Source organism: Chroicocephalus ridibundus, chromosome 1, assembly GCF_963924245.1.
Source record: "Chroicocephalus ridibundus chromosome 1, bChrRid1.1, whole genome shotgun sequence".
Taxonomy (NCBI): domain Eukaryota; kingdom Metazoa; phylum Chordata; class Aves; order Charadriiformes; family Laridae; genus Chroicocephalus; species Chroicocephalus ridibundus.
This window is the reverse complement of record NC_086284.1, coordinates 203705313-203730721: the sequence shown is the minus strand read 5'-3', so window position 1 is coordinate 203730721 and position 25409 is coordinate 203705313. Positions and strand designations below refer to the sequence as shown.

General features: G+C 38.4%; 1 protein-coding gene across 1 annotated transcript in view; it reads left to right on the top strand.

Moving 5' to 3' along the window:
• The window catches only part of CPNE8 (copine 8), a 106728-nt gene that overhangs the window by 54150 nt on the left and 27169 nt on the right, over positions 1-25409 (top strand). Inside the window, exons 10-13 of the mRNA XM_063323398.1 lie at positions 4904-4945; positions 11100-11175; positions 16858-16911; positions 19900-19961. Of these exons, the coding sequence (XP_063179468.1) occupies positions 4904-4945; positions 11100-11175; positions 16858-16911; positions 19900-19961 (234 nt within the window). The remainder of the gene's footprint in view (positions 1-4903; positions 4946-11099; positions 11176-16857; positions 16912-19899; positions 19962-25409) is intronic.

Below are 25409 nucleotides of genomic sequence, written 5' to 3'. Positions count from 1 at the left end.
AATCCCAAAAGGCTCTTTTAGATGATAGTTTCATAGATCAAATGTTGGTGCTCTGGGTTCTGTGATAGATGTGAACGGTGGGAATAATGTCATTAGTAAGAATATGTCACAGTAAAGTTCCATTCGATTCTGGGAAGAGTAAGTCTTCAGTTAGTGTATGCTTCTGAGCTCTGTCCACATTTTCATTGTGAAAACGCCAGGATTTGCTTAATTTTTTTCAAACTGTATAATCATACAATGTTTCTAGCCATCATAGGGATGGGATTTCAGTAGTATTTAGTCCTAATATTTTTCTTCTTTCTTTCTCTTGATACGAGCCCTCAAATAGCACTTACACACGATTATTTTCTGCATAAAAGTCTTAAGACAGAGATATCCTAAACCCCAACATTCTCTAACTTTGATTTTTTAAAAAAAATTTAAGTCTTTTAAAAATTAAAATAGAGAACCCATCCTCTGAACTGTGTCCTTTAAAATAAAATAGCAGTGCAGAGAGGGTAAAATATCATTATGTGAAGATTTGAAAGGCCTTTTAATATCTTGCGTTCATGCAAGGTATGTAAAACTCAAGATCTGTGATCAATCTGTGTAATATGAAATAAATTTCAGGAGAGAGGAGCTTTATTCAGGGAAGAATTGCTGTTGTCAAAGTTGCATGTCTGAAGATCCTTCTCAAGAATTTGTCTTTATAATCTTAAGAATTTATCTTAATAATTCAAGGTTTCTTACTGAGATAATTTAGCTATTTGAACACAGATTTGTAAGACAGTTCAAAACTTAAGTCCCACTAAACCTTATGTAAATTGTAACTTACTGGTGTGTCCTGTCTATCTTAATAGTAACAGGTTTGGAAACCTGGAAGTAAAATAATGTTTCTCTAGGGAAAAAACCTCTGTGATACTGCCTTTTTTACTAAGTTAAATACGGTTTCCTTTCAAGGGTCAAATACCATGTGAGATAAAGTAGGTTTGGAGCTGTCTTGACTTGATTCCACCGAACAACTTTCACTTTAATCAGTTTTCATTCTAAGGTAACTTAACCTCAAACTGAAATTCCACAAGAGGGATAAAATGTAATAAATGTTGTGGTCAGGGCCCTTAAATTTGGATTGAAAAGAGAAATATCCACTGAAAGCAACTCCTCTTTTGCCTATTTCGTAATAATATAAAAAATATGAAAAACATCTAGGTATGAATTTGTCGGTGTACACATTACCAGCTGTTGATCAACCTTATCCCCAAAGAGTCCCTTCCTAGTAAATACAATTATTTAACACGTATTCAACTGTATCTCATAGAAAGAATTGGGAGCGGCTTCTGTGGAAGCAAATTATAAAGTAATTGTTTGGACTCGTATTCCCTCTATTAATACCACAGTCCTGATGACTTCACTTCATGTGAAAGTGTTCTGAAGAATAAAAGTAAGCAAGTCATTGCTTAAAATATAGAAAGTCTGCAAGTGCTATTTTTCTATCCCGTGTTCTGTTCACTTTAGGCTTGATAGGATTCGTTATTACTGATTGTTGAATTTACTTGTATATATGCTCTTTCTGTAGTAAAAGGAGATAAATAAAACTATATACTATCTCCATCCTAATATATGTTTCCTGTTTCATTAATGATGTTGATGATAATGTGCTCTATAGTATTTGCATTTTAATAAATCCACTCTTCAAGTAAGTATGTAAAATAAGATGGATCTTTGACATGAGAAATTTTTGTTTTCTACCTTTTTTCTGTTTCCCAGTCACTTAAAGCAGTCCTCAGGGGTTTGCTTTACTCCTAAGGGAACAGTTCATCTCCACGTTCATCTTCAGCTTGCAGCTTTCACATGTGTATACAGTTATAGAATAGTTTGAGTTGGAAAGGATCTTTAAAGATCATCTACTCCAACTCTCCTGCCATGGGCGGGGACCCAAGCCCCATCCACCCTGGCCTTGACCACTTCCAGGAATGGAGCATCCACAGCTTCTCTGGTCAGCCTGTTCCAGTGTCTCACCACCCTCATTGAGAAAAATTTCTTCCTTATGTCCAGTCTAAAATCCTTCAGTTTAAAACCGTTTTGTAGAATTGTTTAGCTTGGAAAAAACCTTTAAGATCATTAAGTGCAACCATTAAGCTAGTGCTGACATGTCCACCACTGAAACATGTCCCTAAGTGCCTCAGCTACACATCTTTTAAATACCTTCAGGGCTGGTGACTGCACCGCTTGCCTGGGCAGCATGTTCAATGCTCGGTAACCCTTTTGGTGAAGAAACTTCTCCTAATATCTAATCTAAACCTCCCCTGGTGCAACCTGAGGCCATTTCCTCTCATCCTATCCCTTCTAACTTGGGAGAAGAGACCAACACCCATGTCTCTACAGCCTCCTTTCAGGTAGTTGTAGAGAGCAATAAGGTCTCCCCTCAGCCGCCTTTTCTTCAGGCTGCCTCCATTTCCATTTTCTCCATTTCCCTCAGCCGCTCCTCATAAGACTTGTGCTCCAGACCCTTCACCAGCTTCGTTGCCCTTCTCTGGATCCGCTTCAGCACCTCAATGTCTTTCTCGCAGTGAGGGGCCCAAAACTGGACACAGTATTCAAGGTGCAGCTTCACTAGTGCTGAGTACAGGGGGACAGTCACTTCCCTGGTCCTGCTGGCCACACAATTTCTGATACAGGCCAGGATGCTGTTGTCCTTCTTAGCCACATGGGCACACTGCCAGCTCATATTCAGCCGGCTGTCGACCAACACCCTCACGTCCTTTTCTGCCGGGGAGCTCTCCAGCCACTCTTCCCCAAGCCTGTAACGCTGCATGGGGTTGTTGTGACCCACGTGCAGGACCCGGCATTTGTCCTTGTTGAAGCTCATACCATTGGCCTCGGCCCTTCGATCCAGCCTGTCCAGATCCCTCTGTAGAGCCTTCTGACCCTCAAGCAGACAAACACTCCTGCCCAACTTGGCGTTACCTGCAAACTTATTGAGGGTGCACTCGATCCCCTCATCCAGATCATTGATAAAGATATTAAAGAGAACTGGCCCTGGTATTGAGTCCCGGAGAACACCACTCGTGACTGGCCACTAACTGGATTTAAGTCTGTTCACCGCAACTCCTTGGGCCTGGCCATCCAGCCAGTTTTTTACTCAGTGAAGAGTACACCTGTCCAAGCCATGAGTGGCCAGTTTCTCCAGGATAATGCTGTGGAAAATGGCATCAAAGGCTGTTTCCCCTCGTCCTGTCATTACAGCCCCTACTAAAAAGTCTGTCTTTCTTACAAGCCAACTTTATATATTGAAGGGCCATAATAAGGTCTCCCCAGAGCCTTCTCTTCTCCAGGCTGAACAACCCTCACTCTCTGAGTCTTTGTTTGCAAGAGACATGTGATCTCATAAATGTGAACTAATGCATAGGAGGTACATGACCTTGCTCTTAGTTAAGTTAAGATCATAGTGAAGATCATGCTTTTAGTTAAAGCGTTTTGGTATCCTGTCTCAGTCTACTGATTCACACAAAAGCCAGTTACAGATTCATCAGAGGGATGCTCAAGAAACTACGAAACCTTTATATGCTTAATATTTGTCACGAGGCATGTCTCTGAAAATTTGCCAATTAGTTATTGTTTTACACTGTGAAAAAATATTTCAGATCCATGTATTTTTTCGAGTGTGTAATAATCTACTCGTTTGTCTTTCAATTCCGATTTAAATGAAATAAATTGTAATTAGTTCTCCTACTGAAAACGTGTTCACACTGAGTACTTGTGTGTTGGCAGACTTTATCATTTCATTACCCTGCTTGCCCACCAGCTCCTCATTCACTACGAGGTGGGTGAGTATTCCCACAATGTCCAGGGTAATGTGCCAGTTTGGGAAAAACCGGTACCCAGAGTCTGCCTCTGTCGTGTTCCCCCCATACCCCACAATCTGCTTGTCCCATTTCATCCTAGGAAGCCAGAGTCATGGTTTTGCTGTATAATCTGATGGTTATCTAGTGTACTCTGATAAAAGGACTGAAGAACTATACTTTTGGCTTTACAGGAATTTTTAAAAAAATTATGCTGCACATTTCTGTCCTCTTTGGTCAGATAGATAGCCAAGCAGCCGCCTCCTCTGTTGAGAGGTAGCGGGGAGTTTCACAGGGGAAAAACACAGTCTTTAAAGTACTACAACTTTCTTTCATCTGCAGCCACAGACAGGGCCTTCACAAAATCCTGGGTGGATCTCACGCAGTTCTCATTTGTCACCACTGCACGATGTTTAGAAGAGGTTAATACTGTCTACCAGAGTGAAGTTTTATTGTATTCTGAAGTAGTTCTTTTCATTTAAGAACCAAATGTACGGACTGGAATTCCATGCTGCTTTAGATGCACTTTGTATTGAGAACATTGCTTTTAATCTGTACTTTGTTGTGTAATAATTTTGTTTTATAAGGGCCCTGTCAATCTCTGCACACTTCTTCTCAAATGTGGATATATTTTTTCTGTAAGATGTTATTAGCTCACAGTAGATATACCTTTTCCAGATAATAGCATATATCAAAGAGACCTTCACAATAAGTTCCAGTTTGTTGATGTTCTTAAAAACTTTGATAATACTTTAAGGTTTAAAGAATCATTTATAAAAAAAAAAAAAACAAAAATCAGAAAATTCAGAGCATCAGCAAGTAAAAATATATTGCTTAAACTTGCAATGTGTTTAATTGTTTCCTTAGCTTCTGCTGTATTTTGCTATTAATTTATGAAGATATATTTGGCAACCTGAGTGACTTGCTATTTTCTGCCCCATGAGCAATGACTGGAAAATTCTGTCTTCTGGATTTGGCACAATCGATGCACCCATATGCTATTAAAATACAAGTATTAAAGGCAATCCTGGTACATTTTAATATATATATATTAATAGCGTTGTGTTTTTTTATTTTTTTAGGACAATTAAAGTAGAAGTGTATGATTGGGATAGAGATGGAAGGTAAGACATTAAGTCTGTTATTAAACTTTAGAGTTATCTATGCATATTTATACACATGTTTTAAAATGTATAAATACACAGCGGCCAGAACAGGCGTAGAGAATGGTCTTTATTGATATTTAGAGGTACAGGTACTGGAAAAAAAGTTTTGCTGTGCTACAATTCTGTTTTGTTTTGCAATTGTGATAAATGCTGAAATATTAGCCCATTTCAAGCATGATGTGTGTATGTGCATACACGGAACAAGCAAAATGGAATCCTTTGTGATCTGTAAGATCACTTTTGTGAATCTCATTATATTATCAGTTAATGTACATGTGTGAAGAGAGGGATAATCTATTTTAGAATCTTTCTTTCGCTTAAAACACTGCTTCGTAAACTGTTCCTTTTCAAATACGACAAAGTGCCTGAGCTTGCAATTGCTGCTTCGTTGTTGCCTGGATATTGCAATGTAGAAACTACCTGTTAATTAGCATAATTTCAGATTGGGTTTGAATGTTCATTTCCATGCCTGTCTTCATCAAAACCTTGTTGTAAACTCTGGAGTTGGAAGACCTGGGTTTTAAATAACTGCATTGCTAGAAAGAGGATGGTGGAGCGTACGTGGAATTTCTGTTGCTAAATTCAAGAGGAGCAATCTGTTACTAGTCAAGCTGGCTGGCGGTACCAACTGTACCTTTTTTCTGAACAAATTAGCCTTTCAAATTGCCTTTATTTTGATAAACAAGGTAGAGTATTTTTTTTTATCAGACTGTATTCGTACCTCTTGTTTTAAAAAAGTTTGAGCTTGTGTCTTAATACTTTGCTTAGAAGCTGTACTTATAAATCATGGTACTAGAACTTGTATGTAATACAAGAATATGTTAATTTCTGTTTGTCTTTAAGTTGGTCTGTCTTAATTATTTCCTATTAATCTTAATTTACATTTTTAAATTTATGGATATGCACTTACATTTGGATTTTTAGGAGTATATTATTTATTATATAGTAATGTCTTTAATATTGCTACTGCAGTTTACTTTTAGCATTATAGCTAATGCTATTGGGCTTCTGTGGCCTGATAGATCTTGTAATCATAATTTACCCTGTGCTGCCATTCATTTCCTTGCTGACAAGGTGCAAAACCGGTTTCAGCTTTCTTAGCTTATACTTTTGTCTTTTTTGGTTCCATCATGAAGCCTGTTGATTTATAAGCATTCTTATCACACGTTCACCCTCTATAAATACCTGCTAGTGCAAATTCATCCTTCTTGATTAGATATTCCCTGGAGTGACAAAATAACATATTCTGGCAATTAAAAATACAAGGATTTAAATTAACAGAGCCATATTAGCAAAAAATCACTGCATCACTGTAACGGTGAATTTCTTTTAACATCCTCTGTTTCTCACTTAGATTTCCCAAATCCTCAAAAATGGGATAAATTTACACTTTTGTATATAAACCACAATATTTTTTGAAAATAATCTAACAATGAAAAGTTAAATTATATATTGCCAAGAAAAAATAAAGATTATATTTTATTAAGGTATCAAACCCCATTTCCTCCAAAATCTAAAACTGAGGTATGATTAAAAAAAAAAGGAAGAAATCGGACAACTAATATTACATAGCTGTAACTCTGAGCGAAACCTTCAACATACTGTGGAATTCCGGCAGTCATTAGCCTCTGCACTCTCCCAGTTTGAAATATTATCTGCTTTTGCTCACATCCCACTCTGAATTACCTATAAAATTACTATCTAAAAAACAGGAAGGGAAGGACACTATTTACGCGTATTGCTTTTTATTCTAGTTGTATGATTTTTTTGCCTTTTGCTTTCTACTTTTTTAATTTAGAAGCAGGCAGAACACTGACACCATACATATTAAATTCCTCAGAAAGATGAGAGAGCACTCATCTCATGTAGCTTCAGACAATGTAAAAATCAGACAACTCGATTGAACTAATCATTTAAGTCACTTCAGTAGCTTACAGGGGAAAATGGTCTGATTGAATCCATCCTAACTGGAATAAATTGCCATTTGGTGGTGCCTATGACTTACTAGTGATTGTAGCAGGAACCTAAGTGCCTAATTTAACTTTGACGTTGCCAAATGTATCTGAAGTGAATCCCATTCAAGAATTAGTCTGTCAATTTTTTGTAAAATGCTGCTGTTACTCCGTTTATATTCATTTCCATTTTTGATGGACTCTTTATTTATAAGCAGTTGTTACACCAGATAATCACCCCATTAGGCTGAATGTGTTCCAGAGATGTGCAGTCTGGGCAGGAACAATCTTTGAAAGATCAGCAGAGAGCCTGCTAGATAGCAGAGCAAGTTATACTGAATACTACGGGTTATTCTGCAATCAGTAAGGTGACATTACTGTGCATATACTTGATTTCTGAATCTTGACTTGACATGACTCTGACTTCTTGAGTCTTGACTTAGAGGGGGTTTTGTTTTTAAGAGTAATTGTATATTCTTAGCTCGCACTTATTTTCAAACATCACTTAAAATTTCTTGACTAAAAGGTCCTACAGGACCTTTGTAACATTAACACTATTAATTACAGAATCACAGAATGGTAGGGGTTGGAAGGGACCTCTGGAGATCATCTAGTCCAACCCCCTGCCAGAGCAGGGTCACCTAGAGCAGGTTGCACAGGAACGCGTCCAGGCGGGTTTTGAATGTCTCCAGAGATGGAGACTCCACCACCTCTCTGGGCAGCCTGTGCCAGTGCTCTGCCACCCTCAAAGTAAAGAAGTTCCTCCTCACGTTTAGGCGGAACTTCCTCTGCTCAAGTTTGTGCCCGGTACTTCTTGTCCTGTTGCCGGGCACCACTGAAAAGAGCCTGGCCCCATCCTCCTGACACAATTATTAATTATTAATTAAGCATTTCTTTGTCACAAACCAGTTTTGCACAAAAATTGTCAAAATGTGGACCACTCGTTTGAACTGATACCTTTTGTTGCTTCTAAGAGCTGTGACAAACCCCCAAATATTTGATGCTGTAAGAAGTCACAAAAGTTGGTTTTGTGACTTTGGACAAGCCCAATTGTGTGAAACAGAGTGACTTTTTTTATTGAGTGTCCTTATCAATGAAGTACTTGCAGACAGGTCTTACAGAAGGGAAAAATAAGATGATGTGCAACTTCATCTCAGCACATCAGCAATGCTCTGATGTTTTTATTTCTCTCTGAAGGCTTTTTCACTAATTTCAGAGAAAATGTTACTTAGCATATATGGTGCAATAGCCATTTCAGAGTCTTGACATTTATGATCTGTTACGCAGAATAAGTGTTTTTTTCTTGAATTTCAAAACTGTAAATATTGCCATGCTAACCAGGTGCCACCGAAACATTCATCTGGGAATCTAAACACTGTAGGAGATTGTAAATCTCAGATTCTAGACTCTCTCACCTTATTTCTTATTCTCCGTCTTCATCCTCCTCCAGCTAGATAGTTGATTTTTAAATTATTACACTTTTCCCCTTACTCATTTACATATTTCTGGTGATGATTGTCCTTTCCTCCATTATTTTTTTCCTTTAGACCATTAAAAAAATTAAAGTTAATACAATTCTGAAAGTGATTTCAGCACTTCAAAGCATAATGGCAAAAGTGGAAAATTAGGGAGAGGGTATTCAAGTGATTATTTTATGTGCTAAGAGTCTCTGATTCAGTGTTCTGATATGTCACTCATGGACAAAATTCTTTAAGTCTAGGAATATTTGGTGTTAGGAAGGCAAAGAAAATAACTTCTTTGGATGCTCAGTCCAGAGAGTTAACGAGGAGATCCATTTGGTGAAGTGTGATCATGAATATTGGGAGGGATCGCTGCCTTGTTTTTCTTAAAGAGTTATACTTCTGGCAAAGGCAAATGTTGTCCAACAGGAACTCATCTTTCGGAGCCAACCTAGTGAAGGGGAGTCCATCTGAATATTGAGTGTTAAGATCCAGGTTGATGATATTTTGGCTGCAGAGAACTCTGAGACTGGTTATATATGCCATGCCTTTTTAACGTGATCAGCCAGAGGAATTATATCTTTCTAGCTCAGTTCTTATCAGTCTGTGTACGTTGCCACAAGGAAAGCAGCCTTTCCAGTGTTTCTTAGAATTAAACAATTACTTTTAAACAGTGCAGATTATTTTTTTTTTTCACAGAGACAGCCCTGTCTGGAATTGCTTACTTTTCCTCTGTTTGCTACAGCATGTTTGTAGGTAGTCATTGAGCTATGGTTTGAATTTCTGCCTTTGAAATATACAAGCTGACTTGAAAATTTAACATAAGAACGGTTATGAGAGGGAGAGGTTCCTCTTTAACCAAGTTTCATTTTTCTTCAGTGCCATGGTTACCCAAGGTTAAATATACCTTATGTGCTACAGCCCATATAGAACTCAAGTTCCATGGCCTGTATGGATGTCTTCCTCTGTTTCCTGGGTTAAATAGTCATCGCAATCTGGAGAGCATTTAATCAAAGGAGAGGATACCTCCAAAATATGTTTCTTAAGAAAAGTCTTAGTCTGTCTCGGAAGCAATTTCCTGATCTCCAAACGGGAAGGGGAGGGTTTCATGAGAGGTGGTGCCTTCTGAACCTGAGTAATCAGTAATATCTTCACCGATAGTATTTCTCAAGCTTTCTTTTAGGATGCTTTACTTCTTTCATGTGCATTAGCGTGATGATTGGACTTTTTAATTGTTTGTTTTACATATTTTGTGAATTCATGTGGGTTCCAGAAAGTGAGATTTACATTTGGCATTTGCTTTTTACATTTCATTATGAATAAATCAAGAAAGAAATTTCACGTTGCTATGGATTGTTTCCATTTTTTCTCTTCTTGTAACATTCAGATTTATTTAAATTTGCTTTTAATATTTATAGCTTAATTAGAAGTGTGCTGTATTTCTTAAAAACAAGTTTTATAGGTAAAAAAGTGTCTTGGTTTAGGAAAAAGAAAATTTGTTCTGTTTTGCCTCAAGCCAGGGCGTTAAGTCATAAAACTTTGACTTTCTATTCTAGTTTACCATTGGAGGGAAGGTAAAAAAGTTAGGTTCATAGCTCAGCAGATGTGGAGGCAGCGTGTAGAGGAGATCAAACGCCTTGTTAGGGAGCAACTGTGGAAAAAGAGGGAGACAGGGGCAGGGGGGAATGGGAACTGGAGCAGCAGGGAGGACACTTCGGCTGGGGAGAGTGGAGAATGGGAACAGGTCCAGTAACTGCTGGGAGTCGTGTAGCCAGCTGTACATGCTCATCCCTGTGGTCGCTTCCATGCCGTGTGCGTGGCTGAGGTACGAACCTGCAATGTGGTCTCTTCTGGCAGTCCTGTGGTTTCTCTGCCCCAGCCCCCTGACCCCGGCCACCTTTCTCAGTGATGCTTCACCCACTACTCTCCCTCTGGCTGCCCTGCTCACTCACTGTGGCTCCTTGGTACCCTGATTAAGAGTTGACAAAGCAGTTTTCAAAACGTAGGTGACAGCACAGGGGTTTCAAATGTATTCTTGGAGCAGGAATAGAATTTAGAAAGGAGAAGCTTGATAACCCTTGCTTTAGTGTTAGTTAAGGTCTACTTTCCAACGGTGTCTAATACCGCAAGTTGAGTAGCCTCAGTGGATTGCTTTTCTCCTCCCAGATGGGAAGAAGGTAGCAGCTGAAATAAGCTTTGGGTCTTCCCCTTAGAAGTGCCATTCAATGTCCCGTTATACAGATTGGTAGGGCTGGTCTTTTCTGGTTTAAGTTACTCCTTTCACACTTTTAGTACCTCCCTTTCTCTCACATAGTCTTGCACACAGTTCAGAGTCTGTGGTGCCAGTGATCATCCAGTGGGAAAACTGTGATAGTCTTTGATAGCCCACTCCGGTTTTTCAGATCCTGTAAGCTTACATTGGGGTCACATCACTAATTTACAACCCAGTCCTCATTGTGCAGCGAAGAAGCCATCAGAAAGATTTAAGCTAATACTTTTCATCTCTAATTTTTTATTACTAATAGAGTGAACACACAACAGAGAGACAAATAAAGATTTTTAAGTCAGATTTTTTGCCATTGCTCCTTTCTTGGGTGTCGGTTCACATTGGCTGTGCTTCTCTTTTTCATACATAGATGTAATACATGTTTAAATTACTAAACGCTGTGCATTTGATTTGAAACATATTTTTTTTAACAGCCATGATTTCATCGGAGAATTCACAACAAGTTACAGAGAGTTGTCAAGAGGGCAATCTCAATTCAATGTGTATGAGGTAAGTATTTACTCACTTTCAGGAAGCAAATGGAAACACTTCCAATGTTTTCATGGCAAACTGGTCAAATCTGCGCAGTGCTTGTCAAAATCAAACTTTGGAATTATTTCACATTTCTCCTTTAAAAAGAAGAACAGACCATCTAGAAGTCTTGCTTCATAAGAAGCTTTAAAGACAAATAGGTGTGTCTGCAGGTGTGTGCATCTGTGATAGAGCGAGAGCACTTCAAGCAGCTGGGCTGGTGTGACAGAACTTGGAGCAAATACTGGGTTACTCCCATTTGTGTATGAACAGTTTGTCATTTCTTTCCCCTTTTGCCAACAGTTACATGCGTTGGATGCTATTTTCTAGTATCCAAAGAATATCTAGTGATTCCTACATCAGATGTAGAGTAACATGCCTTTGATCTTAAGCGCAGACTTTAGAATCTTTAGAGTTTTGATGTAAGGCTTGCAAATGACAGAGAATTTAGCTTACTTGTTGGTAGGGTTTTTCAGGTGCTCAGTTACCATCTTTGCTTAAAACTTTTCATTTTGGTTTAGGACTCCTACATCTTCCCTCCCCTCCCCTCCCCGCCCCCACAGTTGTGCAGGCTTCTTTATTTCAGGTTCAGGAGTTCTTTCTTAATTTAGTCTAAGATTATTTGGATTTGCAAAAAAGTAAACTTTTTTTTCCAAGATCAAACTTTACTGAGTCTTCAAAGTATGCTGTAATTTATTCTCAGAAGCAATCGATGAGTTTGTGTAAACAGAAATTGAGATGAACAAACTTGAAGTGTCATAAAGGGGCTAGTTTTTGGCTTTTTTTTTCTTTTTTGGAAAGATCACTTTAAAAATTATCCCGGATTTGGGCACAAAAAAATTGACTGGGGAAAAAAAAATGTAGTCTAAGCATTCAGACTCCTACATTAAAACTTAATTTTTAAATTAATATCCCAGAAGAATGTCAGTTTGGAATGTGAAGTGTGTTGTGAAATTTCAAAATGTGTTAAATAAGGAGAGGCAACAGGAGGAAAAAATTTAAGATGTATTTTGTCACTGAGAAGAAGTGTCAATTTACAGATTCTTTCGAGGGAAGTACGTTACATTCTGCAGTGTTAAACTCCAGGTTATGTTTTTATAGATCCAAGAAATTTGATTTTCAGTTCTGAGTTTGCATAACTTAGATGAAAGAGAGGGAGGGAGGGAGGGAGGGAGAGAGAGAAAGAGATGGGTAATAGGCAACTAAGTCTAGTTGCCATATTGCCCTGTGTTTCCTTTCGCCCTTCCTTACCCAGCTCCTAAGCATCTAATTCACCGTTCTGATGACAGGCGTCCTCGATGCATTTGCGCAAAACCCCACAGCTGTCCCGTGGTACTGCTGTGGTGGTGGTGTTTGGGAACTGTTGGTCTGCTTACTTAGAGCAGCGTTATCGTAAAGAGATACTCCCTGCAAGGGCTCAAGAGTGCTTATTTATTGTCTTTAGGTGTTTATATACTGGGAACAGGGAAACCTTAAAAGGGTCCGTGTGTGAAGTTCCTATTCAGTGCTTCAGATCATGGAGTCACGAACCCAAAGAACCGTGTGTTATGGGTAGACTTTTTTGGTGTGCATTTTTTTTACCATTTCCAGACCGCATATCTGTCTGATAACTCTTTGACAGATCCTTTATAAAAATAACTTGCTTTTGTCCCTTTCAGAGTTTATAAATAGTATTAAACACAGGAATGGTCCAGTTTTCAGTGTAGTTGTGTTTTCCTTCCTTTCGCATCAAAGAGACTGTAGTCTCCTCTGTAATAAACTTAAAAGGTGTTTGTATCAGTTGAGTAATGAACACAACCCGGGAAAATACAGCATCTGCCAAAGCGCCTAAGGGAAAGATAGGAAAGGTGACAGTGCATTCTACTAGAAATCGCCTTCATTTTGCCTTGTTTCTTGGAGCCTTGCTCTTTTGAGTTAGACCTTGACTTTTCTCTTCATGCCATACAATAGATTGCGTGAAGATCACACCACAGTACAAATGACCGTCCCTAGGTCTGATTGCCAGCAGAATTATTCTAGTTAAAAGCAGCCCTCTCTTGGAAAATGTCATCATACATAGAGCCCTCCCGCTCTCTAGAAATTTTGGTAGCATAAAATGAGTCCTCTTACTGCATCAGCAGTTTCAACCCTTGTCTTATATAATGCAGACCAAGTACAGGAACTGAAGAAAAAATAAGGCACTTAACATTTTTTTCCCTGTTGTTTTCTAAGTCCCTAAAAGTATTTCTTCTTTCTCATACTCTGGAGCTCCTTCACAGCTTCTACATGGGACATTGTGTGTGATATTTTTCTTGGTATTTCTTTAGTGACTCTATCCTTGATCTCCAGTGTTACCAGAAGCCAAGATTTTGATCTTATCCCTCCCTCCCCTCTTTCCCCGGGGGAAAGTAGTATCTAAAGCTCTCCAACGTCAACAATGGTCATATTTGCCATCCAAAAAAGCAAGAATAGCTTTTTCCACAGACTCTCCCTTTAACATAGGCTTGTTAATGTGAGCATCTGCTCTTTCAAATTGGCAGCTAATTTGCCTTCAAATTATACTGAAGGTAATACAAGCAATTCCACTGTGTGATGCCACCTGGTGACTTGTGGATTCACGTGGGCTGTAGTTGCCTTTGGGATGGCTCCATGACTACCTGTCTTGAAGACTGCGGTTCTATTGCCGCTTTGTCCATTCTGGTAGGAGAGCCTATTCCTGAATTGAGACTCGCGTATGTGTCCAGATTGGTGAAACTCCTGACCAGCCTGTCTGCAAGATCTTCGTTGATGCGATCTTAATCCCATGATTGGAGCTTCTTTCAGTTCTGCTTCTCCTGAGGGTGATTCAGATGCAAGACAAATCCAGCTAATTAGTAGACAGTTTAATTTCAAGACCTCTTATGTCCCTCAGGATAAATACTGAAGATGTTCTTCTGGGTTTTAGGTATGCCTTTTGAACGATTTAGGTCAACTGCTGTATTTGTACCATGAGTTCCAGCATCATGTGGTTTGCATGCAGGGTGTGTCTCAGAACTGAAATGTGTTTTTTCTTCCTTATGGAAAGATATTCTTGCTAATAATGAGAAGACAAGCCTCTGTAGCTATAGCCTGTTTTTTTTCTGTATGGTGTGTAGAATCTTTGTTATTCCTTGAGCTGTCCTTTAATTGATCTCAGACTACAGCCATTAAACTTCTGTATTTTGTAAGATTTCATATTCCTAATATAGGTGATCACAAATACAATGATTTAGGCAAGCACTAATGCAAGGGCAAGGCAGGGAAGGAGGGTGCTCCAATTATGTGCTGCACTTTTATTTTGAAGATGAGCAAAGGTGCTGCTGTGCGAAGCAGGACAAAGATGACAAAAAGCCATGGGGTTTTTTTTCTTACTTAGATCCAAGATAAACCCCAGAATTACCGTAACTTACGGCAGTTTCCTATGGATAGTGTCACAGCACAGATTACTGTGTGCAGTGAAAATGTCCTCTCCTGTTGTACCACTGACATGACTCCTACCCTACCAGGAATATTCTGTCATAACATCTTAAGTCATTTTGCAGTTTCTTAAATATAGTGTCGATATCTTACTCCCAGCAATAGCATACATTTCCTGAGCATCTCACGTTTGCCTCCCCACGTTGCAGTCTTCCGTACTTTGGTACGGCTTCTACTTGATCAGTCTGTGCAATATCAGAACAAAAGAGACTGTACAAATTCTTTTGTAATTGTTTTACATCTACAGACTGACCCAAGGCAGGTAGAGAAGTTTGTGTTTGAGTGGGTGTCCCATATTTTCAAATCAGAAACATTGCTATAACAAGCTCTTTTCAATTGACATTTTTTTAATAGGTAAGAGTTCATGTAGCTTCCTGGGTTATTGTGGGGGTGTAAGACTTTTAGAGGCTAAAAAACATTGTTTTATTTATGAAGTTATCTGAAATTTGAGAAACAAATACATAAATATTATAATAATTATAGTACCTGGATTTATAGGAGAGAGACAGGCCGTGATTTAGTTAATCTTTGATCCCAAGTGGATGCCTTGTTTCCCGTAACATTTCACTCCAAGCTCTAGTGCATTTCCTAGCGATTTGTAAGAAGCCAATTGTCAAGTTACCTGAAACAGAAGATTCAGATCAATCTCCTTTTTGGCATTTAATGACTGCTGGTAAGAAATACTCTGCTAACTCAGGCCTGACCACTGGATTCTGGAGAGTTGTGAATGAAGGGCCACGGGGCAAGCAGGCAGTCTGTTAGTTCCATCTTCCTCTTCTGGGCAATTGCCAGCAGGAGTCACTTTCTGGCCAAGATTCTGGCTCAACAAGAATCATCTCATTGTGTATAAACCACCATTCCACAGATTGAATACATTGCTCACCAGTCAAGACACTGTTAATAGCAGGGACAGGGGTTGTTTTGGATTTTTTAAGTGTTAAAGGGCTTATGTATGTGTAAGGCAGTAAAAGCCTTGAAGAATACTTACTGGACACAGTTGTGTGGCATACTGGAGAGCAAGAGTCACTCTTGTTTAGCCTGTTTGGGAAGACCTCAAGAGATAGTTACCTTTTTCTGCCTTACATTGCACATCTGTTCTGTGTTGTGCAGAGAATATGATCTTTAAATGTAATTTCATTTCGGCTGGGGGGAGAGAATTTTTGGAAGACGTGTATCACTATTTTTCCCATATTCAGGCAAAATTGTTTAAACATTTTATAGCAGTTAAGTGACTAAGATTTCAGTTGGGAATGTTTTAATTCCTTGTCATTCACAGAACATCTGTGAGTAGTTTACAGTAAAACTTGGCAGTAAGCCACAAGGATTTGAGTTTCCTAGTAATATAGGAGATAGTTGATCAACCTAATTAACAAAATAATGTTTTGCTTCCAATTCGATGTGCAATTTTGAAAAAAGCAGGAGTGCATTTTAATGTGTCTGTAATAAAACTGACTGAGGCTTGGCTTTGAATGGGTAGGTATTCAGAAAGGAAACAGTTTTGCTTGGTGGCTACACTGAGAAATTTTATAGGTGTGGGTTCAAGACATTCAGGAAAACTTTTTAATGCTTTGTAGTCCAGTTCCGTGAAGATTCTTGTGTATGGGAAGTGCATTGAGCCCCCACGAGTCGTGTATGCCAGTCAGGCGGCATTTTCCTGAAATTACTGGCTAGTTTCTCTTCTGGCACGGTATGATTTGTCCCCCCAATTGCTCTTTCTGTCAGCCAGATCCTGCCATTCCACCAAATACAGAAACTAGGAGAAGAACAACTCTCATCTTTCTCCGATAATATTGAGGAGAAGATGGAAACAGATTAACTGCAATGTGAAGAGGTGCACTGTGAGGTGAAGGAGGGGTGACACAGCACACTGAAACACTGGAATCAGGAATGCCGAATCCTGTGAAAATTCAAAGTGGTGTTTCACTGAGCACTCAGATTTAATGAATATTCTCACCTCTGTTGCCCCAGTCCCCTGTTTGTCAAATGCGAATAAGGCTTACCTAGCAGGTACCATGAAGATAAATTCACCGGTTTTCTAATATCCCAGCACTGAGGTGCATAAGTAAACAGTATGCTGAATAAATTTAGAATCCACTGAAAATAGACTACTTTCTGCATTGAAAGTACCTTAACACTTATCTTTATGTTAAATCATAAATCATACTGCTTTAATGTTTGTGTTTCTAGGTAATCAATCCAAAGAAAAAAGGAAAAAAGAAAAAGTATGTTAATTCTGGAACAGTAAGTAAATATATTTTATGTTACTGAATGCTTTTCTTTTCTCTTGAAACAGAGTATAGTTGACTTGTAATTTAACAGGATTAGAATAGAACCTTCTGTGAAGGCCACAACAATAAACTATTTACTGTTATGTGGCATTTATTTTCAGAATTTTTTAATTTGAAGACTCTGATAAAATCTGTGTCCAAGTGTGCTCTTAAGTTACCAGTGATTTCCAAAATGAGTTATACCAAAATTTCAGTCAAATTCTTGAAATTATTGGACTGAACGCTATTAATTTTTATCTGAAACATATCTGCACTTTTACAAGGCCATTTTGTTTTGAAGTTTAACTGCTGGGCTAGCATCAGTAAAAGCTAGTATGCTTATCATGGCTAAAGCAAAGAGAGTCAACATTTTTTATTGTCAACAGGTTTTTGTAAATTTATCTTGAAAGATCTGTCGGTATAGTTTGGGATGAGAGTTTAATGTCGTTTTGTTCATATTCCGTGTTCTGTTTTATGAACCATTTGCTAGCAATGCAAATAATTCCCTTCAGCACTTCCTCAGCTTCTGTGTTCTGGCATCCGTGATGTTCAAAACATCATTTACAAAAAAAACGAAGATAAATGTTGAAGAATCGTATACCGGAAAACCTGATCAGATATATGTTTTTTGAAAACACATCCCATGTGTGGGGTTTTTTCCACATGAACAGTTCCACTGAAGTCAGTAGGGCTACTTTCACTCTGAACTGTAGTCTTGAAGGAATATTTTGGCTCACATTCTTGTATAAGTCTGTTGATCAGTAGGAAAAAAAACACTTATATCATACCCGCACTTTAAATTGTAAAAAATACGCAGAAGCAGTATGTCCATGAAAATTTACCATACGAGATCTAATTCACTAGATAATTTGGTTTTCTTGCTAACATATTCCTTTTACTACAGTTCAGTGTGATAAAATAAAGTTCTATTATGCTAAATTAGTGAGTTAGAAACTTATGAAAATCCATTCTTTTAAATCAATACTAAAAGTAAGTGTACTCAAAATTGTAAGTATGAAATCTGGCTTAGGCTACAGAAGGGCAAAAAATGCATTTGCAGGTTCAATTTTCCTGTTGTTTTTGGTTTTAAATATTTTAAGAGCTTCACATGTATCTGTCTGGATTTGAAAGAACATATTTTCCTCACGTTTTGAGAGACAAAATCAACTGTGTCTTGTTATCCTTTGTCTGAAATTGCATGGAAATTTCCAATAAGCAGTTGTTAGCAATTTTCTTTCCTCTTTCTTTCTCTACCAGTGTTCTGTGTTGTTGGTTCTGTAATTTCTTTTCTTTATCAAGTCGTCTTTGCCCCCATTTGCCCTTACTTCTTAGTCCTTCAGGCTTCCCTTATGCTTCTACAAATTGTCCCTTTCCTGTGTGTTTGCCTGCAGTTTTGTTTTTTCTTCTCCCTGTCATTCACCCAAGACATTCTTTATCCCACAGATTTCTCAATTTTAAAACCAGGCACCAAGGCCATCATTCTCACTATTTGGAATTTTGCTTTTGGAAAACGTTACTTGAAGTGGATATAGATCACTGACTGCTATCTCACTGCTGCTTTTAAGGGCTATGTACATGCAGTAGCCATCTCAGTTCATTATTACTTAGGAGGCCATTTTAAATTCAGACCAGACAAATTACATACGAAGCAGAAATGTTTCAGAACGCATTATTAGTTTTGAACAAAGCAAAGTAGTGAAATTTAAAGTTCACTGTATAAAACTTGGAACATTGGTAGTTGTTGTCCGTATAGAAGTAAACCCCACCTTTTTAAGTCAGATTCACTGAAGACTTTTTTGTTTAAACTAATTAGGAACAAGATGACCAGCTGTAATAACAAATTAATCATTAAAATGACTGTGTCCAGTGGGAAAATGCATCGAAATTTCAGTCTTATATACAAGACTATGCTACTGATAATGTGGTAGAACTTTGTTATGGTCTTCTGTTCTCAACTAGAAGAGTAATTTAATGGTTTTAAACTTTGGAAGTCAGTAAGAATCACAGAGAACCTGTGACAAACGAAGTAGTATAGAAGACAGAATTACTACCTATAATCTCATTCTGAGTTCAAGTATACAATATAGGAATATTTTCAATTTTTATATTTTGCTGCATTTGGAGGCAAATCAAATTTTGTGACAAACTTCCATCCTCTTTCAATTCCTTACATCATTATCAGTGACTTTGCTTTAAGTAGTTACTTGGGCAGTTTCCACTGACTGCCTGATGTGCCTGCATTGTGAGAGAGTTTTCTGTCACTTTGTAAATAAAATGAAAATAATTTAGATTTAATTCTTTCCTTCATAAATGTTGTGTGGTATATGAAGATCTTGAGTTTATTCTTCTGTGACCTGAGCGCTGGAAATGCCAGTAACACCGTTAGACCACTGTCTGTGTTTTGGACCTATATAATTTCTGAATGATAAATGCAGGGACTGAAATTCTTACCTCTACATTTTTTATATATTCCACTTAAAATTTTTTTATATGTTTCATATACATGTATAATTTACTAGATTTTTGGATTCTTGGCTTGCATCAAAACTCAATACCACTTTTTTAATGCAAGATGAGAAATTGAGTATATAATTGAGTTCTTTAAACTATGAGGTACTCATAGAATAGATGCATTATCATCTAGCCTCTAATATTCACCTGTAGATGTAGTGCACAGCGATCAGAAGACATGCATGTGGTAACCTGCCCTGGAATACAATCTTTCTATCCCTTACCTTTTGCTTTAAAAAAAAAGCAATTCTACTAGACTTCGAAATTTGTCTCTTCCCTTTCAAGAACTGCCTATTGAAATGCTTTGTGTTTTTTTTAATCTTCTTTTTTCCCCTAGTACTGTAGGAAATTATGTCTTAAGGATAGAACTCCAAAAACATTGTGCTTATGTCTCTACTTGTTCAACTGGGAAATGACAATTCATGTCTGACTCTCTTTTATTTGCTTTCAGGTAACATTGCTTTCCTTCCTAATTGAAACAGAAGTTTCATTCCTTGACTATATTAAAGGCGGGTATGTGATTGGCAGCAAACCTTTCTTGTTTTCACAATCTCATTGTCATTCACTAATAATTTGTGTATGTACTTTGCATATGACGACTCTGAGTAGTATCTGTAAAGAGCTGTATTGTTTCCTCATTTTAGAGGCTGTACTTTCCTACAGGAAACCTGCAGATAGTTATTGACATAAGTTAAGTTATGGAACTTCGCTTATAATGTTGGAATCGGTGTTGGTACTAAAACACCGAGATTGAGTAATAACCTCTGATCAGCCAGTGAAAATTGGATTAACTAAAAGGGTATTACCTAAATACTATTAAACTAGTAAAATGCAGTTTTATTTCTTCTGATTGCACTGACCTTTGGTGTATTTAACATTGGCATTTATTTAGAGCCTTTCCCCTTCAAAGGCATTTTTTCAATACTAATTATGTAAAATTTATAACACGTTCAATTTCTCATTTATCGTCATTTTCCCAAAAGGGAAGTAGAGACAGAAGCATCAAATGGCTTACCCTAGAACATGCCTGGAAGTGGGATCAAATCTCAGAAATTCCTGTCTCTTAACCTCCCTGCCAGAACACAATTCTTCTCTAAGATAAATGGAAATAATTTGTTATACATTGCTAGGCACTTAATATGGATTTTTGAGGGATACAGTCTGAATATACATTCCACATTTATTTTAGAGCATTTATTACCTGTGAAGAAACAAGTTACTTTTTTTCTGTTCCAGTCTTCAACCAGGCTTCAGCTGAAATAGAAGAGAAGGCTGGGTTGTGTTTTGGCAGTAGCATTATAAGGCTTTGTCTTTGTTCCCAGCAGTGGTAATCCTACAGATGAGAATGTGCTTAAAGTTTATTCCTAACACATTCATCATTGAAGTCATTAAGTTAAAATGACGCCCCCAATCATAATTGTTAGCTACAGAGAAACTGTCAGTAAGTTATCTCGACTGCCATTGCATTCAAGGTTTTGAAAAATCGCAGCCGGAGGTTGTACTCTGTGCTGAACTGGTAACTTGTAGAGGGAATGCGTCATTGTTAAGATGTACTCCAAACTCTTGACCCTAACCCATGGGCTGCTGCAGAGTGTAATTTTTTCCTTCTCGAGGACTGACAGCCTCTTTGGTGTTTTGGTTCTCCCAAACAGTTAAATTTAAAAGCTAGAAAATCCCAATTCACTGCTGTTTGATCTCCATCCAAGAAAATAAGTATTTTCACTAAGGGTAAGTTCAGTCTGTTATGTATCTCAGAACACTGTGTCTTTTGGCTCACTGAGATTAAACTTGACAAGAGTATTTTATGCACAGTACTTAAAAATGGGAATGCTTGATTAGGGTTTTTAACATGGATATAGACATATTCTCTTTAAAATTCTTATTCAATACCTTTAGAAAAAATTGTGATTGGGCTTGCTCATTTGCTTGCTTCTCGGTGGCCAAACGTATTTTCTCCTTCGGATAGGATGCAGATCCTCTGCACCATTGCAGATTTGATTGTTTTATATTTCAATGTTGTATGGGGTACAGGACAGGTTGTGGGTGACCTTCAGAGGGAGCTGTACAGGCACATCATTGAGGCGTGTAATTAGTGGGACGCGTTAGTGGAGGGAAGGGGCTGTTTCAGGGAGCAGCCATCCCTCCCAGAATGGCGGGAGAGCTGGGAGCAGAGCTGGGTAGCATGGCTGGTGGGGCAGGGTCTCACCAGCCAGGGCCCAGTTCTACAGTACATGGCCAAGGCAAGCAGGGCAGGCCCAGAGCTGGTGGCTGGGCTCAATTAAGAGTCCAGATCATTAAGGAACTTTGTGATGATGAGGCAGACCAAGGTCAGGCTGGGAAGGCAAACCACAAATCCTGGTGAGGATCAGGTCCAGTGATTGCCAGGCAGGGCCATGGTGGACCAGGCAGTGAGGTCAAGCCAGGAAGTCACTCCATGGGTCGGGATCTGGGTTAATGGAGTCTATGGCTAGGCATGGGCTTGGCTGAGCTGGAGACCCGTGGTCCTCTGACGTAGCTCAGGCAGGGACTGAAGGCTGAGCTGAAATGGGGCTCCTGAGCCAATGAGGGGGGCATGTAATGGAGGGTCGAGATGAGTCTGTTTAGGGCCATTAAAAGGCTTTTTAGTACACTCAGGACCCCTACACTTTGTTCCAGGGTGCTTCTGGACTGCAAACTCTCCAGCTCTTCTAGAATTGCTACCCTTACCTCCAGTTCCGTTCAGTTAACTACAAACACGGCTGCTGGAATACTTCTTGTCCAGGTTTGCACTCTTTGGATCCTACAGTTTCTCCTCAGAGAGGACTTAATTCAGTTGTTGGCTGTGTTAGAATCTGTTACAGTTTAGCAAAGCTAAAACTTCCTAATTCCTAAATAAGGTCAGGCATGCTGTCGAGGTACTGCTGCATCTGTAACAACTGAAGAGTAGGTTGACTCCATATACTATGAAGAATTCTGTCAGCACATTTGCTTGACAAGCTGTTTCTGAGGCACCTGGATTGCCATGGTTAGGAAACCAGTTATTTTGGTGTTTCTGAGTCCATTTCCAATTACCAGTATGGCTTGTTGTGCCTGCTTTGAGTCACTGTGAGCAACAGATAGACAGCTGCTCGAGATAGCAGAAAAGTACCTGGAGCATCAAGGTTCTGGATGTGATTTCCATATGAACGGTCATGGTCGGTCTGTTGCGGAGCCCTTCCGCTTTGTGCAAGTTTTCTGCATTAGGTAGAGAATCCTAGAGTTTGAGTGATGCAGGTTACTTTTTTTAAGACTGCTGTTGCCTTTCTCAGGAGCCTTCCTATTGTGGACTTTAACAGAAGTAGAAAATGGCCATCCATCCATGTTTACCAAAAAGTTTGTATTGAATGAAGTATATGTATACACAAATGCACAAAGAAACAGTTTTACCTCTAGTGTAGCTCTTTGTTCTTTGAAGTGTGTTGTATGTATATGCCACAACCATTCCCCATTCATTCAAAATTAATCTCTACAAAAAGAGTGGGTATAAGGAACTGAGTAATTAAATTTTATATCTAAATTTGGAAAGAAAATAATATAGTGGGTGCATATATAATCTTTGTAGGGTGGTTTATCACATTTCTCACTGAGATGTAACAATACAAGTTAATAAACCTAATTATCTGCATTCTATAGACAAATAATAGAAATTTTGAATACAAATAATATTTTGTTGTTCTTACTGATATTTTGTGTATATCTCTGTAACTGCAAGTCAAAGAAGACCTGTGATATTAATAATTGCCGCTTAAGCTTTTTTATTCTCTTTTCTATAAAAAAGAGTATAATTCAGTGGAATGCTCTCTGCTTAAAAGTATGAGCAGTGATACTTATCGTTTAATTATTTTATGCAGAGTTTTGTTTAGTGATTCGTACAGTACCTGCCAGTGAAAACTGGAGAAGAAAAAAAAACCCTTGTATAAAATGTTACCTTTCTTTCTGCAACATACACAGTTTTGTAAACATGACCAGGAGGCTGAGACTCAGAGTCGTTTTCTTGGTTTCTTTCTTCCTTTGTTCATCTCATTTAATACTACTGCATATCAATTGCAGTCTAGGTGACAGATTTTGAAGGACGGGGAAAGAGAAGATTTTGTCATTGGTCTGTCTGCTTTCCCATCGAGTCTGTCCTCCGGAATTCCTTTTGGTTCCCCGTTTCTCTTCCGTTTGGTTATGCAAGGGGAAGAGAACACTGATTCTGCAGTAGGCGCAATATTGGCTCTTCCATAAATGGATGCTTATGAAATACTTCATGTTCAGAACTTTCATTGTAATTGATTTGAGATGTCTAGAACTAATAGTGATTTAATGGAAACCTTGACAGCTTTAACTGCAACAAATTGGGAGTACAGTATTGATTTCATTTATATTTTGAGTCTGCATCTGTTTAATTGGGATATTCCATTATAAGTATCATCAGTATGACTGTTGGTTTGTTAAAGAGCTTTGAAGAATGATATATATCTTTGTCCATAAACCCTAATTTAATTTCACTACATAACAGTGGATTTTATAGCAGTATGGCAGGAAAGAGGCGGATGTCTCTTTTGCTACTGAATATTAATTACATCAAGGGGTGCCATCTTAGTAGCTGGCTTTTCCTTACTTCTTGATACTTAATCACATATTTTGCCACACTGATCTTCCCGCATTTAAAATAGGTACATTGTGCTAAAAATTAATGTGTATTTCAAAATCCGATTTCTCCTGCTGCTTACCAATTAATAACATATTCCTATCAAAACACCTCCAAATCTATGAGTAACCTCAGGAATGTAGGGGATATGGCCTTGAAGAGGAACACAATTGAAATTATCCTGGTTTACAGGAACGATTGTCAAACAGTTAGTTTATAATCTGCTCTGGTTTTGTCTGGGAGAGAGACCGGGAGCCAAAAAGCTGCAAGACTTAGTGGACAGAAAGGATATTTCTGTGCAGAAGTTTCTAGCCTGTTTGACTTATTAGAGTTGGGAGTGAGCTGCTCTAGGCATTTGTAAATCAATACAATTCAGGAGCTGAATCCTTTTGCAACTCAAAAATACTAAGTCATCTCTTCTGTCCCAGATTAGTAGAAGATAAGAGGAAATGTTTTCCTCCCATCATGTTTAAAGCCTTATCTTCATCCAGGCTTTTGGAAATGAACATCCACATGTTGTTTGGATTCTAAGGGCTTTGGGCATACATTTTTAACTGAAATGTATTGAATCATTGATGGTCAAAATGGAAATTTAGAACTTCTTTCATGACAGCTATTTTTGTTCAAGCAGTACACCGTATAATGTAATGGCATGCATGTTTGATGTTTGGAGGAGACCTGGTGTGAGATACAGTTGTGAAGCAAGGGCTGCCATAGCTACATATTTTGGAGGCTTTACCATATATTTCTTGTATCCTTGGAGAATAATAAGGAGTAATAAGACTATATAAGGGAAGATCTTGTAGAGCCTTTATCAGAAAAATCTATGTTGATACAATATTTGGCCAAGCAAGCAAAGGGAAATTATAAAATAGGTGTCACTGGGGACTTAAATGCCATGGAGAGGATACCGCCTCTTGGTAGTGTTAGTTACTCCATTAGCTCCGTTGTAGAGTTCTGCACAGTAAGTTCCCTCAAACCTTCAACAGCTCCCCCCCCCTGCTAGCAGACCAGCTGGTCGTCACTCCAAAGCCACAGGAGGAAATTCACGTTTCCTTCCAATGTACTGTTTAAAACCCCCTAATCATTACAAATGTTACTGAGCCTAGGAAAAAGCTACATCCAGGCTTAGTTTGTTCCCTTATGTGTATCAGTGCTGACAGAGCTTTTTTAAAAGACGATTGGTTTCACCTTGCTCTCCCAAAGAAATAAACAAAACGGTTGCTCTGTGGTTGTGACGTGAAGATTACTGTTCCTTTTAAGATACTTTCTTCATTTCTCGTGGTAGTATAGGGTAGAATCACCTGTTC